The sequence below is a fragment of the Somniosus microcephalus genome, chromosome 4, assembly GCF_052327205.1.
Source record: "Somniosus microcephalus isolate GS21.2 chromosome 4, FLI_Smic_1.0, whole genome shotgun sequence".
In the NCBI taxonomy this organism is placed as follows: Eukaryota; Metazoa; Chordata; class Chondrichthyes; order Squaliformes; family Somniosidae; genus Somniosus; species Somniosus microcephalus.
In genome coordinates, this window is record NC_140990.1 from 214,770,955 (window position 1) to 214,791,120 (window position 20,166).

The 20,166-nt window shown below is 44.5% G+C and overlaps 1 protein-coding gene across 1 annotated transcript in view; it reads right to left on the reverse strand.

Annotated features, from left to right (window-relative positions):
• The window catches only part of plcl1 (phospholipase C like 1), a 547,414-nt gene that overhangs the window by 13,223 nt on the left and 514,025 nt on the right, over nt 1–20,166 (reverse strand). The window contains exons 4-5 of the mRNA XM_085985796.1: nt 8,098–8,173; nt 4,282–4,391 (exon numbers count right to left, since the gene is read on the reverse strand). Of these exons, the coding sequence (XP_085841922.1) occupies nt 4,282–4,391; nt 8,098–8,173 (186 nt within the window). The remainder of the gene's footprint in view (nt 1–4,281; nt 4,392–8,097; nt 8,174–20,166) is intronic.

Below are 20,166 nucleotides of genomic sequence, written 5' to 3' on the forward strand. Positions count from 1 at the left end.
CTGGATCCGGCTTAATGCCATCAGTTGAGAGGCGATGCCCGAAATAACTGATCTCGGTGGATCTGATTATGCTTTTCTCGGGGTTGAGCCGGATACCTTTCTCCCGTGATCTTTGTAGCATCGCACGGAGGTTCCTGTCATGTTCCTCTCTATTCCTACCATAGATGAGGATGTTGTCTACGATTGCGACTACTCCGTCGAGGCCTTCATAGGTTTCGTCGATCTTCCGCTGGAATTCATCCTGAGCTGAGGTAAGACCAAATGGTAAACGCAGAAATCGGTAGCATCCAAATGGTGTGTTGAACGTTGTTAGCTTAGATGACTCTTCCGTGAGCTTGATAGTCCAGTATCCTGATCGTGTGTCCATTACACTGAAGTAACGTGCTCCCACTAGCTTGGGTGTGATGTCATCTAGCGCTGGTAGAGGGTAGTGAGGGTGTTTGATAGCCTTGTTCAAATCTCTGGGGTCGAGACAGACTCTGAGCTTGCCTGTACGTGGTTTCTCAACCACTACTAACGCGTTGACCCACTCTGTCGGTTCTGTTTCCCGGACGATGATTTCTGTATTCTCCATGCTCTGCAGCTCCTCCTTCAGGTGACTATGTAGAGCAAGGGGTATCCTTCTCGGTGGGCAAACCACAGGGGTTGCTGCTGGGTCAAGGTGAATAGTGCATTCACCTGGGAATAGTCCGATTCCTTTGAAAACGTCAGCAAACTCCTCCATGACTGTCTGCTTCTCAACTGGTGCTGTCAATGATAGCACTAGCTTGACGAGGTCCATGTCTAAACATGCCTTTAGACCTAGCACTGGAGGTGCTTGAGTGTCAACAATGTAAAAGTCCAACATCATGTCACTTTCTTTGTACTTGCATTTCATCACGCATGTGCCATTTACAATGAGCTGCTCACCCCCATAGCTGGTCAGTCTGCGTGAGGTGGGCTGTAGCTCACACTCATCCTTCAAGCTGTGATACTCACTTAGAGGAATTACATTAACCTGAGCTCCAGTGTCTAGTTTAAACCTAAGCTCTGTGCCCTGTTTTCCTATCTCAATATCGGCAAAGGCTTGCTCAGTCTCTGAAATCTGTTTTTTCTGTGACACAGAATCAATAAACAGTTCCTCTGCATTTGGCTCTCTATCTGGCATTTGGCTGTCACTCACTGTGTGTACTGCTTTTCAGAAAACAGTCCTGCAAACTTTAGCAAAGTGGTTCCGTTTACCACATTTAGCACATTGCCTTCCTTTGGCAGGGCATTGCACCTTTTCTCCATGCATCTTGTTTCCACAATATCCACAGTTTTTGAAGCGTTTTATGTCTGTGTCGCTCATTTTTAGAACTCTGAAACACCTCTTTGGGCGGTGTTCTTTGGTGTGTGTCTATTAACTGCGTGCACTGTCTGTTCACTCGAGCTGCTCGTGGTGCCAGTTATGGTTTTCAACTGTGCTTGGGCTATCTCGTGCGATCTAGCTATGTCCATAGCTTTGTCCAGCGTTAGCCCGGACCCAACATTCAAAAGTTTCTCTCTCACTTTAGCTGAATGTATTCCAAACACGATGCGGTCTCTGACCATCTCATCTTTATCTGCATATTCACAGTCATTTAGCAGCAGTTTTAACTCAGTCACAAACTGTTCAAATGACTCACTAGCTCCTTGTACTTTCTCCTGAAACTTGTACCTAGCGAATATCGTATCTGTCTTGGGCATCACATATGATTCAAAACGGTCAAAATAACTTTTCAGTACCTTTGCTTCATCCGCGGTGAGAGACCATGTGTTAAAAATGTCTCTCCCTTTTTCTCCGATCCACAGGAGTAGGTAGTTGCATCTTTCTTCCTCCCCTTTGCTTTTCAACGGACCTGAGAATATCAACTGCACGTGTTGCTTGAACTTGCGCCATTCTCTATGTACGTTCAAAGATTCCCAATTCATTCGAGGTAAGGGAGCTCCAACGATGTCCATTTCAAATCCCTGTTCTGACACCATGCCTTGTTTTGCACACTTTGTACAAAAATAATAAATTGCAGGACAACGGAGTATTACAGTTTAAACTCTTTTATGAAGCATTAGGTCTGTGATCTCAATCATACAGCACAGTGGGGACAAGATGGAGTTAGGACCCCTAGCCCTGGGTCTTCAAAACAATAGCAGTCCTTACAGATGCCTGCAGGCCAATGACAACTCAGCATGTGATCACATGTGAATATAATAGGTATTCCTTACAGATGCCTGCGGGCCAATGATAATTCAATATGCAAATGTTACAGATTCTTCTCTAGATGCATCACTCATACAACTACTTTTCTTCCTCACTTAATACTGAAATAGCCATAAAATTCACTTTTGAACCTGAAACCCTTGCACCTGCCATCTCCATAAACTGCTTGCTTATATATAGCTGGCTTCAACAGCGGGTTCAGGAAAACATAGTCGGTATCTCTCCTTCCTGCTCCCTCCCTTCTATGACCAATATGCACCTGTGTGTGACTGGCTGAACAGATGTGTAGTTTAAAATTTAAAAAAAATCAATGGCCCAACACCATCACCTCCAAGTTACACACCATCCTGGCTTGAATATATATCGCTGTTCCTTCATCGTCACTGGGTCAAAATCCTGGAACTCCCTCCCTAACAGCACTGTGGGAGTACCTTCACCACACGGACTGCAGCGGTTCAAGAAGGTGTCTCAAGGGCAATTAGGGGTGGGCAATAAATGCTGGCCTTGCCAGCAATGCCCACATCCCATGAATTAATTTATTAAAAAATAATGCAGTGAGTGGTGAAGCAAAGGTGTTCGCCGCTGACCCCGAAGTAAGCTTCCCACAAAGATCTTGTGATCTCTGTGGCGAGAAGTTCGGCTTTTCTGACATTCAGTTGAGATCAGTGTAAGATAATGGGGAATCCGTAACGCAAGCTGCTGTGATGTCAACAAGCTGTCTAAGCAGCCAATCACAATGCAGAATTCTCACAGACCAGGAACCAGGAAGTGAATAAGCTCCTTTTATTCTAACTTTTTAAAAAATGTTAGAGAGCAAAACAATGATTGGGGCCCTCACATGGGGGAAATGTAAATCTGAAATAAAGTTAAAAATATTTTTTTTAATGTTTTTAAGTTTCTTAAAAATTGTAATTTTTATTAAAATGGATAAATTTGACACTACCAAATTTAAATTCGTTTTTCAGGATCATGTTTGTTTAGCAGTCAATACGCTGTTAAAACCCCAGTTACACCTAATCCAAAAGGGCCTTACTTTTAATGGGGTATTTAACAGCAAAAGTCAAAGTTTTTGTCTGTTTCACTGATTTCCCTGATTGCCGGCTATGGGGTGGGAGGTGGTGCGGGCACAGTGCAGCCAGTGTTGGAGCAGTGAATGATTGACCGCAAATTCTGTGTTAGGATGCGCATGCGCTAAATTCTGAAGTTGCGGTCAGTGCAAATTCCAGGCCATTATACTTGCACAGGTAGTCTAGTGTGTACGTATATACAGCTGTTCAGAGGTGCAAACAGACCACTGCTGGGAGGGAACAGCTGGAGAAGGCTGGAGCTTTATTTTTTTGTGCATAGGATTTGGGAGTGAAGTGGTCAGAAAAGTCCTCAGAGTTAAGTCCAGAATGTTTTGTATTTCAAAAGAGCACCTGATTTGGAAAATTAGCACACAGGTCCAAAGGGGGTCATTTTAACCTAACGGGATTGGATCGGTCACCCATTTTACAACCCGATCGATTTTACTTTAGCACATACTCGGCTTTTTCTTAGACATTTCATCATGTAACGAAAAAAGGAAAATATATAAAAGCAAAATACTGCGGATGCTGGAAATCTGAAATAAAAACAGAAAATGCTGGAAACACTCAGCAGGTCAGGCAGCATCTGTGGAGAGAGAAACAGAGCTAACGTTTCAGGTCGATGACCCTTCGTCAGATATGGAAAATGTTGGAGATGGAACAGGTTTCTTAAGCAAGTGTAGGGGCAGGGAAAGGGGGGAGGGGAGGAAAGAACAAAAGAGAAGGTCTGTGATAGGATGGGAGGCAGGAGAGATTAAAAGACAAAAGGGATGCTGGCTTCCCTTGTGCTCTGTAATTCCCCCCACCTCATCCCTCTTGCCGATCCAGATACTTAATACAATTTTGTCTCCGTATAAAATTCTAAATTACAATTAGACCAACCATTTGTGAACCCTTCAGATGTCCTCATTGAAAAGGTCCAATTTTCAGTTTGTCTCATTTTAGTCAAGACTGCTGAGGATATTCACAGAAGAGTTTACCTAGTTATTACTGTACCTTCAATACGGTGATATTCCATGCAAAGCTTTCAACTGCTTTACTTAACTTTCTTCCCTTTATACCCTCCTTTTTTCCTAAATTATGAATTTCGTTATGAAATTCAAGTCCTGTTCAAGATATTGGAACATAAAAAAACAAGTTAGTGGCATACATGTGTTTATTTCTATACAGCACAAATCTTTATTGCTTTTATGTAGTTGATGAAGACACTAACAAAATAATTAAAAATCAAAATTAAAGATCAATTGCATGTCACTATTATCAATCAATTCAATTTTTATTTGCCATATGTGACCAGTACAAGTACAATTACAATGGAATGCTTACTCCCCGTAGGATTATTATTATTAAATTATATAGAATTATCATATTAAATGATAATTCCAGCTTTAAATAATTACAAAAAGGCAATCATTTCCCATCTTATACACAAGTTTATACAGTAGAGCATACATTAGATGTACAGCAAAGCTTTATACATTAGTTGTAACATTGGAAGAATCCCATCCCCATGACTTCCATTTACTACACTAAACATTCCTTTGGGTTCTCAGTGATAAATTAGGGTCAACTCAACTGAGATTGCTCAAACTCATTTCATATAGGGACCTTATGTAGGAGAACAGTCTTTAATTACATCGGTCTGGCTTGAATTTGCACCCAGAAACTCAGAGTTTCAAGATAGTGTGCTAACCCCACTGCTCTACCTAATCCCACAAAGTGCACATTGTTCATTCACATTTTGTATGCTATTGTGGAGGCCCAGCCTCTAATGTACCCTAATGTGGGCAGCAAGCACAAAGGTGGCTGGGGAGCCAGTGTACAGATTTTCCGCTAGGCTCATTAGTCCCCTGATATCTAGCTAGATGATTGAGCAGTGCTCCAGTTGGAATAGGCTGAAGGAGAAACTGCCTTCAAATTATAAAACCTTGGGCACCTCTGCCCTTTGCATCCCTCTGTCCTGGTCCCGGTGTCCCATGCTGATGCCACATGCATTCCCCTGCCCCATGTTTTGGGACCTTCAATCCATGCCACGAAAATGCGTAATGCACAATAGGCAGTTGATGCCTGATAATGTAGCCTTGGCTCTCCTGAGAATCAAGAGACACATGCCAAAACACAGTAAATTATGTAAATACTAGCTGGAGAGCCCGGCGTTGCCAGGGCTGTTTTGGGGCAGGCGGTTTAAATCGAGTGCCAGGCTTTGGGGCCCTGTCTGTGTCCCTTTGTGAATCTGGTGCTGGGCAACATTTTAAATCGAGTGGCAGGCTTTAGGGCCCTGTCTGTGTCCCTGTCTGTCTACCTTTTAAAAGCTTGAAAAATGAAAGTGAAAGTACTTATAAAACGTTTTTGGTAAATCTTATGTTATTTTTAAAAGAGATACTAACTTTGAAAGTAGTTTTAGCTGGAAGCTGAAGTCATTTGAGCTGGAAGCTGAAGTCAGAGCTGGTAGTGAAACAATGGCTGGCACATCCCCGAGATGAAAACGAATAGTCCCACCCACACACACACCGATTGGCCAACCATCAGGGGACCGTACTGTAGGATTGGTCAATCGTGACGGAACAGGATTGGTGGAACCTTGATGTCAGTCAATCAATGCTAGCAGATAATGAGTTTAATTTTGAAGGTTTTTTGCATAAGGCGCGAACAATTTTCGTCCGACCGAAAAGTAAATACGCTTAAAACCGCACTGGAAGCGTAAGCTTTCTTTGGAGTTAACGCGCGCGTAGGTACGCCCTGTAACTTTCGAGCGCATAGCCCGACAGACGCACAGGCGATGACAGACAGAATGACAGACAGAATGACAGACAGAATGACAGAATGACAGAAGTACCGCTTTCCGAAAAGTAAATACGCTTAAAACCGTACTGGAAGCGTAAGCTTTCTTTGGAGTTAACGCGCGCGTAGGTACGCCCTGTAACTTTCGAGCGCATAGCCCGACAGACGCACAGGCGATGACAGACAGAATGACAGACAGAATGACAGACAGAATGACAGAATGACAGAAGTACCGCTTTATATATATAGATAGATGCAGATCCTCATGGGGTCCCTGAACGGCCCCAATACTGGCAGCTGCATTATTAGTCCCAACAGATTTTTCTAAATATTTTACAGATAATGGCCCTGATATTTACGGGAAGGTGGGGAGAGTGCGGGGAAGGCCGAAGAACCCAGCAAGGCCGAGGACGTGAAGGTCCTGTCGATTTTAATGGCAGGACCTCATGATCATTTTTTTGATCCATTTCCCGCGCGGCAGCCGGACAAATTGACAGCCTGGCGGGAAAAGCAGTGGTAGAAGGTCGCAGCTGGGGATCCTTGGGGATGGTCTCCGAAATTTGGGAGGGGCGAACGACGGACATCGCGGCTTGGGGGGGTGGAGGAGATTACCTCCACAGTGATCACAGACACAGTTTATGCCTCCTGTGATCAGAAATTTCCACTCTTATGTGGGCTGTGAAAGGAAGTAGTGTGTCACAGGTTTGATAACTATACAACAGCAACTTGCATCTACATAGCACCTTCGTAGTAAAACATCCCAAAGCGTTTCACAGGAATGTTATCAAACAAAATTTGACACCGAGCCACATAAGATATTAGGACAGGTGACCAAAGACTTGGTCAAGGAGGAAGATTTTAAGGAGCGTCTTAAAAGAGGAGAGAGGCAGAGAGGTTTAGGGAGGGAATTCCAGAGCTTAGGGCCTAGGCAGCTGAAGGCACAGCCACCATTAGTGAAGCGATGATAATCGGGGATGCGAAAGAGGCCAGCATTGGAGGAGCACCGAGCTCTCAGAGGACTGTAGGGCTGGAGGAGGTTACAGAGATAGGGAGGGGTGAGGTCATTTTGAAAACAAAGATGAGATGGCATTACCATGGATGAATTCCCAACCATCAACATCCTAGGGGTCACCATTGGTCAGAAATTCAACTGGACTAGCCACATAAATACTGTAGCTACAAGAGCAGGTCAGAGGCTGGATATTCTGCGGCGAGTGACTCACCTCCTGACTCCCCAAAGCCTTTCCACTATCTACAAGGCACAAGTCAGGAGTGTGATGGAATACTCTCCACTTGCCTGGATGAGTGCAGCTCCAACAACACTCAAGAAGCTCAACACCATCCAACACCTTAAACATTCACTCCCTCCACCACCGGCTGCAGTGTGTACCATCTACAAGATGCACTGCAGCAACTTGCCAAGGCTTCTTCGACAGCACCTCCCAAACCCGGGACCTCTATGACCCAGAAGGACAATAATACAAGGACAGCAGGCGCATGGATACACCACCACCTGCAAGTTCCCCTCCATGTCGCACACCATCCTGACTTGGATTTATAATTCTGTTCCTCCATAGTCACTGGGTCAAAATCTTGGAACTCCCTTCCTAACAGCACTATGGGAGTACCTTCACCATATGGACTGCAGTAGTTCAAGAAGGCGGCTCACCACCACCTTCTCAAGGGCAATTAGGGATGGGCAATAAATGTTGGCCTTGCCAGTGAAGCCTATATCCCGTGAACGAATAAAAATAAACAATTTTAAAACTGAGGCGTTGCTAATGTAGGTCAACAAGCAGAGGGGTGATAGGCGAACGGGACATGGTGTGAGTTAGGACACGAACAGCAGAGTTTTGGAAGTTTACAGAAGGTGCAAGGAATGCTCTTTTGATGTCTCTATTAAAAAAACAGCAACTTAAAGGGTATAAATTCTCAAATATTATGTTCAAAGGTATGACTTTATAGTAGTGCACTGCAAGTTACACTGTGGAATGTGTAGAGGAATTGTGATACTCAAGAGAATTCATCTACCTGACTTCTGACACTGGTTGATCTTGTCATATATAGAATCTGCCACATCAATCAGGTACCTTGTCTCCTGTAACACCTGTGAAAAAAAAAATTATGAAAACACAAATGAAGAGCAGCTCACTTCATTATTTAGAGCACTGCTCTGTAGCTTAACATAATCACACTCAATCTTAGTAATTGCGACTTAAAAATTACCCTTCAGTGTGAAACAGAATCTTATCATCCAGAACTTCTCAGTTATAACAATATTTCTAATTCATTTTCTCCTTGAATGATTGGATAGTTTACCTTGGAAAATTTGTTTAAAATTCAATACTGTATTCAGTGGAAATCTCTCTACCCCCTCTCCCCTCGACCGCTAAGGAACCAATTGATTTAAAACGTGCAGTTCAGTGCTGCTAATGGTATCCAAGCTGAACACCTAAAGCATCCCTGCATATTTTCAACAGAATGGTTATAATAATGGGTATAAATAGCAATCTTTTGACTTCCTACCAACCTCCACATTTCCAATGCAATGCACGGTTAAAATCGCCTCTACAATTTTATTCGATGTTTGCAGAGTTTGTTGAAACTTTGTTGTGATTTGACTTAACTGGAACATGTCCTGAAGTCAAAGCTGTTCAAAGGTGGGCACTTTAGATACACCAAAGTACTTTGAAAAAGTCCTGGAAGGAATCTTGAGCAGTGATCATATAACTGGCAACTGCGTAGATATTTTATAGCTGGCAATCACAAATACACCATGTTACACAGAAGTGTGTTTAAAACTGTTTTGTTAATAGAGTCATAGAGTCATAGAGTTTTACAGCACAGAAAGAGGCCCTTCGGCCCATCGTGTCTGCGCCGCCCATCCATCCCTGTCCAGTCTAATCCCATTTTCCAGCATTTGGTCCATAGCCTTGTATGCAATGGCATTTCAAGTGCTCATCCAAATGCTTCTTGAATGTTGTGAGGGTTCCTGCCTCTACCACCCTTTCAGGCGCATTGAGTTCCACATTCCAACCACCCTCTGGGTGAAAAAGTTCCTCCTCAAATCCCCTCTAAATCTCCTGCCCCTTACCCTGAATCTATGCCCCCTTGTTATTGACCCCCCTACTAAGGGGAAAAGTTCCTCTTTGTCTACCCTATCTATGCCCCTCATCATTTTGTACACCTCAATCAGGTCCCCCCTCAGCCTTCTTTGCTCCAAGGAAAACAACCCCAGCCTGTCCAGCCTCTCTTCATAGCTGAGGCGCTCCATCCCAGGTAACATCCTGGTGAATCTTCTCTGCACCCTCTCCAAAGCAATCACATCCTTCCTATAGTGAGGCGACCAGAACTGCACACAGTACTCCAGCTGTGGCCTCACCAGCGTTTTGTACAGCTCCATCATAACCTCCCTGCTCTTATATTCTATGCCTCGGCTAATGAAGGCAAGTATCCCATATGCCTTTTTAACCACCTTATCTACCTGTTCCGCTGCCTTCAGGGATCTATGTACATGTACACCAAGGTCCCTCTGACCCTCTGTACTTCCTAGGGTCCTACCACTCATTGTGTATTCCCTTGCCTTATTTGTCCGTCCAAAATGCATCACCTCGCACTTTTCAGGGTTAAATTCCATTTGCCACTTTTCCGCCCATCTGACCAACCCGTTTATATCGTCCTGTAGCCTGAGGCTTTCCTCCTCACAATTTACCACCCCACCAATTTTCGTGTCATCTGCGAACTTACTGATCATACCTTTTACATTCTCATCCAAATCATTTATGTAGATCACAAACAACAAGGGACCCAGCACCGATCCCTGAGGTACCCCACTGGACACAGGCAGTACAATATAATAAGCGAGTAGCTGATCTACAATTTTTAATGCATTTATCACAGATATAAACTCAATGGTGAACTATCCAATCAATTTGGGGAAAAAAGCCACTCCATATTCATATTCATAATACAGGGACAGCATATGGCTGCTTAAACTGCTTGGGCATTTTGCTAACATAGCTGGATTCAGTAAAAATAAAGCCAAGGTCTCAGAATTTCAATACTGTTCACATATCTGAATAAAAACATTCATAACTGTTTGAAAACAAGGCATTTGATCCTCAGTAAAACAGAAAATCCTTTGAAATTCCTTATTTTAATCTGAGCAACATAATTGCATTGTCCTGATCTGATACAGCTTACATTCGGTGAATTAAATGGTAATAATCTCCAGTAAAGGGTGGCACAGAATAATTGTTCAGAAGAAACTTTTCATTAATGAATAAATGGATTAGTATTTGTATTTATAATACATAAAACAAATACATCAACAGTAAATGATATTCAACTTGTTAATTTAGTTAGCACAAGACATTTCAAATGGTGGCTAAATTGTATTCCAAGGTTTCAATGTACGATAAAAGGGATTTATTTGATATTTTTGGCAGGACTGATACTTTTGGTCATCATTAAATGTAATAGAAAACTAAAGCTTCTTGCAACATTTAATCCTTCAAGCTTTACATTTGTCTGGCACTTTGTAGAACATGAATCCATTTATTTATTTTTCCACAAGAATACCACATGATTAAATTAGAAAGCCAAATTATTAGAAAGGAAGAACAGAATGTTTCACTGCAGTTAGAATTCTTCCAAAAACAAAATCAAAACATGTACATCTTTTCCAAAAAAAGTAAGAAAGTGCAGTTGCTGTGATTTATTTTATCCTTTCCTGAAGCTACTGACTGGAATCCACGGCCAGAGGCAGCAGCAGCTCTTCAATACATTGCCAAAGTGACTATTCTTCATGTGAGAGCCTGGACATTGAGGGGATGAAATTCTTAGGGTCGAAGAGGGCACATGCTGGCACTTTGTGTGTGTGTGTGTGTTGGTGGAGGTAGGGAGCTAGAATTTGGAGCAGGATCCGGGTGTGCCAGGTTTCAACCCCATTTACAAATTCTGATAGGAGAGAGGGCAGGAGAAAGAAACACCCACCCTATAAACAGTCCAGTCATGCAAATGATGGATTTAGAACCGGACAACAGCACTCATCCTAAATTCCATCATATCGCCATCAGCTCCACCATTCTAATAAGCACCTGTATCAGCTGATAAAGGTGGAAATACTGTCTTAAAGGCAAACTGCTGATTGAAGGAAACAGTTCGTTTGGCAATAACTTTGCTTTGGCTGCATCTTTTTGAGAATTCCCTCCCCCCGTTCATCTGAAACTGTCGGCTTCAAATTTTGGTCCTCATGTGGATGGCTGTCTTCCAGGGGAATTTTGGTTAACATCTCTGAAGGCTGCAATTTCGGGATCCTAATGACGATTCCATTATGCATGATTTACCGCTCCAAATTGTTATCCTAAATCACAGTCAGCATTCCAAATCTGAAGGGATATAATAGCACCTGTAAGGAAGCATGGACATGAGAGATGAGGCTTTAAAGGGCAAACATGCATAGCAAGGCGTGTGGGAAGAGTTCCACATGGGAGACCAACTGAAGCATGGACCAAAATATATACTGTGAAATCCCATAGGGCAGTGATGGAACACTGAGGACAAAGAATGAAGCCTCATCTCACCAAACAGTCATGGCACTTAGTCGGCATGTCACTTACCCTTGCTCATTAAATTTGTTCCGACATTGTAGGGGGCTCTTTAGGATTATGGAGGTGTTACTGACTGCCACTGCATTTCCTTCTGTGTCGTACAGGCAGCTGAACTGGCAGCTTTCTTGAAACCCACCCAGATAATAGCACCCTTTCTATCCTAACTGGAAACTCGCACATTGCTCTCTGTGAAGTTGGCTGACATTCTTCTAGCTCCTTTCACTGGTATCATTTCTAGTTCTTCTCCATTAACCTAGCACATAAGGAAGATGAAGGCCTCTAAATCCCACTTTGGGCATTAGAGTCTACAGATGCAACTCTCTTGATGCTGGCGGGACTGGTCAGCAATATTCAAAGATTAGGTGACGTTGGGCTCTCTGACAGAATCAGCATTGGGTACTGTGGACGAATGTGAGTCCCACTCTGCTGCAGTTCTGGCAGCGCAATGGAAACCTGGAATTTTTGGGGCCTGGGTAAATTTCACAATAGGGGACATCCCAGCTAAAGCCAGTGCTGTCCTGACACCATCTACACACAGGTATTTTCCAGAGATCACTGATAATGATCATTTGTAGGAACCCTGTCCATATAAACTAACTCAGCACAGACAGTAATTGAACCTGGAGGCGTCTTTGTCTGTATAAGGTCAGTACCATACCACGTGGTGCACTTATCCATTCAACTATCAGCTCGGGAAGTTTCATTAGTTACTGAATAGGTCACATAAGAGCAAGCATTTCATATTAGTAGGGAATTCCGTTATTGGAGAGGGGTAGTAAAAACTAACTTGACTAACTCTGGAAAAGTGCACCTCTTGTTTGCTGACAACAAAGTGACATCATTTCCTGACATGGAGAAGTCTGCAGAGCTAACCACCCATCTTGTGACTGAAATAGGATACACAATGATAGAATATATCAGTGCAGGCTGAAAGGAATAAAAAAAGGCCTCTGAACGTTTTCCCTTACATCGCACAGGTTTATGCACCATACAGTGAGTTCTTAATCTCAGCTAGGCTCCGTAGGCAAGCCACCAGAAGATGAAGTACGTATACAGAGGTAGGAAGGGAAAAGAGACAAGTTAGCCCACATAGTTTTCACAGTCTCCTAATGCAGATGTGTCCAAGATACAGCCAAACAGCCAAATGAAACCCACGGGCTCCTTTAATTTGGCCAACAAACCTCCTGCTAGTTCCTTTCTTCTTTGCACGCTTGAACGTAAAGCCTAATTAGTAACACTGGGAGCTTGCTAAAGATGGCCCATGGTTTGCTTTTCATATCCTTTTTCTATTTGATATGCTGAAATTTGTAACAGTCTATTCTCATGGATGTGTGTATTTCAGTGGCACTGGCTCAGCTGACCCGTGACTGACTGTCTGCCAGCTACTGCAAGTCCACAGTGCTGCACATGTACCAGGGTGGGTTCTGTCCTCCTCCTTCATCATCTCCTTCTTCTATCAGCAGTGACAATGATGGAGAAGTTTTTGCTTTGTGATGGTACTCTGAGTGTAAAGGCACTTGCAACTTCAGCTTTGTAAATTTCCGGGGCCTGATTGGAAAAGGGTGTTCCCTGTTCGGTGGATTTTGACCAATGGGGAAGCAGCCTTTTGCACCAATTAGGAACCAGTCTTTACCAGTCCTTCAGCCCATGAAACATGAAACAGCAGAAACTATAAAGTTGTTATGCTTTGGAGGAGGGTTACGATGTGAAGGGTCAGTCAGGAGAGGAAGCATAGGGGTGTATGGGGAGCCTTGCTTTTTTATACATGTGGGCACTTCACTTTTATAAAATGGTTACACTTTTGTGTTGGGGGGGTCTAGTTTTTTCATCTGCTTGCTTAGTCTCACTTGTTCTGTGTATGGAGGACTCGTGTGTATAAAGGGTCTTGCATTTTTTTGTATGGAGTCTCACTTTTAGTGTTTCCAGGATGGTCCCATCCTTTTGGGGATCAGGTTCTCAATTCTTTGTATATGGTTATGGGGATCTCACTTTTGACAGTTTTTGGTTTTATGGGGGGTTGCATTTTTTTTGTTGGGAGGTCTTGTATTTTTGTGTATGGGGACTTACATTTCAGCATAATTAAATGCAATCCACTCACTTGTTTTGACGTGTGCATTGGGCCCTAGGCTTCAAAAGATTGGCAATCCCTGTCTGAGTACAAAGACAGAAGTAAAGAGGTAGGTAGGTAAATGCCCCATCCAGTTTTTAGGTAAGAACTCTCCTCTCCATCACAAAGACTGCCTACTTCCACCTCCGTATTAACACCCATCTCCGCCCTTGCCACAGCCCATCTGCTGCTGAAACCCCCATCCAGGCCATTGTTACCTCCAGACTCAACTATTCCAGTGCTCTCCTGGCCGGCCTCCCATCTTCCACACTCCATAAACTTCAGCTCAGCCAAAACTCTGCTGCCATATCTTAATTTGCACCAAGTCATGTTCGCCCATCACCCCTGTGCACGCTGACCTACATTGGCTCCTGGTCCAACAACATTTCAATTTCAAAAAGTCTTATCCTAGAGTTCAAATCCCTCCATGGCCTTGTCCGTCTCTATCTCTGTAACCTTCTCCAGTCTACAACCCTCCGAGAGCTCTGCTTTCCTCCAATTGGCCTCTTGTGCATCGCCCACTTCCTTTGTCCCACTGTGCCTTCAACCTTCTAGGCCCTATGCTCCGGAAATCCCTCTCCAAACTTCTTCGCCTCTCCACCTCACTCTCCTCCTTTAAGGCGTTGCTTAAAACCTACCTCTTTGACCAAACCATTGGTTACCTGTACTAATGTCTCTTTCTTTGGCTTTGTGTCAATTTTTGTCTGATTACACTCATGTGAAGCGCCTTGGGACATTTTACTATGTTAAAGGCGTTACATAAATGCAAGTTGTTATGCTGGAGGGAAGGACGGAAGGATGGTGGAATAATTGTAAAATGTTGAATAAAATAAAGCTAAAGTTAAAAACTTGTCTGATGTTTCAGATTCCTTCCATAAATGGTTAGTACACAGAATGAGCCCTCCACCAGGTTTGCCCGTTCTGGTGCATAGAGGGAGCTGTTGCATGTAGTCCAAATGAACTGGGATTCAGTCCTGATTCTGATAGTCCAGATTCACAACTACAGAACTGGAAAGCAGATCAAATATTGTTGTAAACAAGCAGTGTTGAAAGTTTTATTGCGCTCATGTATGTGTCAACTGGTTCTTCCTGCAGGCCCCGGACCTTCAATCTGTCCTGTTCAAAAACGGAGCCCATTGTCTTGAAAGCAGACAAGTATGAGTGCCAAACTCTCAGCCTCCAGACTTGTAGAATGCATGTCAGGTTAAAATCCAACTGCAAGCAGTGAGTGTCAATAGATTCTGAGAAACTCAAGTGATGCAGGCATGAGAATCCAGTTTATTAAAAGGCTTTTTATCAATAATGTTAGAAAGCTATTACCAGTTCAACCTTGGGGATATATTGCTTTTACTGCAACAGGATAAAAATCCAATAGAACACAAACATATCAATAATGCTTAACAACTGATTTTGGGTGTGGTTTATAATACTCTATCACTGAGCTACATAACCAGACCTGGACAGATCCAGTATCAATTTAACAGCTATCTGTTTTCTGGGTTCATGAATAAGAAGCACACCTTTTTGTTTTCAAATTAAAATGAATTGATACTGGATCTATCCAGGTTTGGTTATGTAGCTAAGTGATGAGTATTATAAGCCGCACCCAAAATCAATTGTAAAGAACAGATTACATTACTGAGAAGCTTTATTCTAATAGATGTAATCATTAGTATCAACGATCACAATCCATCTCACAGTCACCAAATGTTAAGGACATGAACAATGGGCATTTTAAAAATAGAGCTGAGTTACACTGATGCATCAACATTTGCATTTTCTCTCACTGCCTCAAACATACAGCTTTTGAATTTAACTTTCTATTTTTCTTCAAGTAACATCATTAATAGGAGTAAACCCAGCTTAACTGTTCTAAATAACATTTATCTTTTATTCCTCCACCTTTTATTGGTGATTTCTCCACTCTCCACCTCTCCTAAAACGTGTTAACTCCTTTCCTGAACTATGTTTCCACAGGTGCTGGGTACACTCCTGTACCTTGCCCAAATGGTCATTCATCATGCTTGAACCAAGACAAGTGAATGTCAGCAGGTTATTCAATCACAGAGGGCAACACTGTTGAGCCCGATTCTGTCCTCACCTGATTTTCCCACCCTAATCCAGGAAAACGGAAGTCAATTGAGACTGCTGCCACCCAACCTGAGATCAGTAAATCCAGTACAGACGAGGGATTGAACCTGGGATTTTCTTGTATTGTTTCTACTGCTCAGCTACTTAGTTGATGGAGTGGGCCTTTGGCGTAGCGGTAGCATCCCCGCCACTGGGCCAGAAGGCGTAGGGTTTCGAACCCCGCTCCAGACAGTCCCGGCAAGTGGAGTCGGAGCTCTGGCTCTAAATTCTGGGTTGACATCCAGCGGGATACTTGCGTCCGTGGGTGTGGGTGGCCCCCCCCTCGTATGGGTTGTGGGAGCCCGTAAAACCCTCCCGCCATAGGACTAACCACCCTAATGGCTGGTACGAAGATGGTTACGGTCACGGAAGGAGCGTTAATCGCGGCCAGAAATCCTTCCACCACTTCATACAGTTCCCCAAAGGGAACAGTGTGAAGACACGTATGACGACTTAGTTGATATAATCACTGAAACTTCAGGGAATAAGGAATTTATTTGTTTAATCAAAATGACCAGCTGTGCCATTGGGAGAAGTAGCGACTACACTTTCAATGGATTATTCTGCCAATGCATTCAGGCAAAATAATTTCTCTCTTCTAAGTGAAGGAAGCGGGTCTGATGACGTCATTTAATAACGTGTCATCAGCTGGTTTCCTTAAAGGGACCATGCGCAAATTGAGTTTGACAGTTTTGACATATGCTTATGGAGGGAGTCACAGCATGCAGGGAGGTTCTCTTCCCTTCCAATGGGCGGAAGAGACCTCCCCAGGACACCAACGCAGCCTGGTTGCACATTGCACAGAAGGACACAAGAAGGGATGTCGTCAGGAGGACCAGACTGCAGTGGTGCAAACCTTTCAATTATCTCAGTAGATCAAGAAATGTTACTACAAAGCCACACTCAACCTCATCCTGCTGTGCCACTCATCACATCCCCATCACTCTGCCTTCCCTACCCTACTCCTGCAGATTCACACCAACTTACCTTGCACCTCCACCCATCCCTCTCTATCTACATTATCACTTCCCCATCTCACTAGCCACCCCTCACACTCACCCTCATCCTAGTCCAATCATACCAACTAACAACACACAAGGGTAGCCATTTAGGTGTTTTATGCAATGTTCATGTAAAGTTTCTGTTAATGTGGTGTCAAACATTGAAACCTTTATTTTCAATACTTTGCATTTTTGGACAGATTTGTATGCACCTTTGGCAGTGGCTTAGTGAGTTGCAGTGAATGGTGAGACATAACGGTACCCCCCACAATGGTGATGAGTGTGAAAGGAATGGCTTGGGCATTGTAGGGATGCTTTATGGTGTTGGTGTGGGGTGGTGCCAACCTGGTGCACCATGTGGCAACCAGGGTGTACAGCGTCAAGTGAAGTAAATCTGGCCATGGTGTGGCCATCCCTGGCCTCCCGAGTAGCAATGTGGTCAGGTGCTAATGCCCTGTGCAGCATCAACTGACTGCAGAGAAGGTTGGTGTTGTTGTTGGTGCTGCTGGTGTGCCTGGTGCTGGGGCTGATCGTGGTGGGATTCTGAGGACCAAAGGGAGATAGTTTCAAGGGCACCGATGTTGATGTAATAGATGGCAGGTGAACTTGAGAGGACAGAAGCGATCTGTCAAAGGTGAGAGGTTGTTCCAATGAGGTGATACTGGATAGAGAGTTTACTCCAAACACTTGCAACCTGCATAAAGCTCAATCTGTCTTCCAAATGCAGTAAACAACAGCTTCTGAGCTTGGAAAGTGAACAGCTGTGAGATGGGAGCTTTTATGGCGCATTTGCAGCTGTCAAGAAATGAGATGATTCCATGGCCATTCAACTCCCGAACTGCTTACCTGACGTGATCCCTGAACAGCGTGGACCCCGTGGGTGACCTTGTAAAATGTAAAGGTGAGCTCAAAATACTTCTTAATGGGCTTGTTAACAAGGTCATAATGACCTGAATCACCTCCCCTGCCGCTGCGTGTCGGGTTTGTTCAGCGTTGACAGATCCGACATCTGGGAAAGGCTTGTGGCGGTGGGTTGACAGCTGGATCTCAACCCGCTGTCAGAAAAAAAAATTCTTACCCGATCCGCCGCCGAACATGCCCGCTGACCCCCCGAAAAATGCCCCCCATAATTTCTGAAAGCAGTGGGCTAAAAATTTGGTTGCGTAGCACCCGTTATTTGGGCACTACGGGTGCCGAAAGTGGTGTCTGAGCAGCAGGCGCATATTTTTGGTGCCAGCTGCGCCAGACTCCGTAAGTATGCAGAGTGCGCATATCGGGACGTCAATCAGCATGTAACACTGATTTGACGCCAGCACTGCCATTTTTGACCTCAACGCTGGAGCTAATGCCGTCTCCTAACCTCGCACAGCTGAACACAGCAGCAGGAAGGACACCACACCAGTGCAATTTAAAGGTATCATTGCCTACTTACAGGTTAGTTGTTGATTGATTTCTATAGCTGTTGCTGAGTTTGTAGAAGTGTTTGGTGCTTTCTAGACTTCTTTAAAGTTGCCTAAAGTGTACAAAGAGTGTTGTGGCACGTGCTCAAGGACTTGGTTCTGACTTGCAAGGGGTCTGCTCAGACCAGTTGCTCCAGACATGGGTGCAGTAGTTTGTATCCCCCTTGGCCTGCAGCATGATAAGGAGAATGAGCAGAAGTGACACAGAGCAGGACAAGCTGCTAGAAGAGGCAGGTGGAGGGGGGAGAAGGGCTCTCAGTGGGAGGCCATATCCAGCCAGGGTCTTCAGGGAGCAATTCTCCTACCTCAACCTCAGCGACAACAGTGCATGCAACGTCTCCGTTTTACTAAGGAGGTGCTCACTGAATTCTGCCACCTGCTGCAGGCAGACCATGGCAAGGACGGTATTGCCAGTGGCTGTAAAGGTGACCGTGGCCTTGAACTTCTTCGCATCAGGCTCCTTCCAGACTGGAGCAGGCGACATCTCCCAGTTCGCTGTCCACTCCTGTCTAAGGGAGGTGAGTGAGGCTCTGTATGCAAGGAGAGTTGAATACATTTCATTCTTTCTTGCCAGACAGAAGCAGGTGCAGCGAGCACATGGCTTCGCCAGGATAGCAGGCTTCCCCATGGTGCAGGGTGCCACTGACTGCACACCAATCGCTTTGCAGGCGCCGCATCTCAATTCGGAGATGTACCACAACTGGAAGGGGTTCTACTCCCTCAATGTCCAGCTGGTGTGCGACCATACGCAGCGCATTATACGAGTCAATGCTCAGTATCCTCACAGGAGCCATGATGCCTTCATTCTGCGGCAGTCCGCTATACCATCAGCATTTGAGCGACCACAATAAGCCAGAGGGTGGCTACTGGACGATAAGGGCTATCTGCTGACCACTTGGCTCATGACTCCACTATGCAACTGACGTACATGTGGGCAGCATGCATATAATGAAAGCCATGCTGTCACGTGGAATCTAACAGAGCAGACCATTGGCATCCTTAAACAATGCTACCGCTGCTTGGACTGTTCTGGAGGAGCCCTGCAGTACTCACCAGAGCGCGTCTCAAGATTTTTCGTGGTCTGTTGCATGGTCCACAACCTCATCATCATGAGGGCACAGCCCTTGCCACCAGGCATACAGCAACCAGCTGAGGAGGAGGAGGTGGAGGAGGAGGAAGAGGAGGAGGTGGAGGAGGAGGTGGAGGAGGAGGAAGCGAAAGGGAGGAGACAACTCAGACAGTCCCATTTTGCCTGGGCTGTCTGTGATCGACTCTTCCGACTACGGTACCAGTGAACGCAATTCCAATTCCACATTCAACAACAGTCCCACTCCTATCTTCCCTCTGCTATTGAGAGTCACAGCGTCCTATTGTCACAATGCTACAATAAAAGCCACCACAAAAAACATTCTAAATCTACTTTATAAATCAAACCATTACAATGTTTCATTCAAAAGTCAACTAATCATCCTTGTGCATTCCCTTAGTGCCTGTCTTCAGTGTACCTTTGCCTATACTAGTGCTCCTGCACAGTGCTACCCCAGTGGATACAGCATGGCTGATGGAAGGTTGCTGACTTTCAGTAGGGGAGACTGCAGATGGCCTTGCAGGACAACCCTGAGCAGTTCTGGGGCTAGTAGGCCCAGCATCAGACTGCACAACCTCGGCATGGGCGGCAGCAGTCTGGGCTCACTGGCTGACAGGTAACAGCAAGGGCACTAGCGGAGTGGCAGTGGTGGGAGGATGAATGCTGTCATCCTGAGAGAGGACAGCAGGTTTGTGCTCCATGG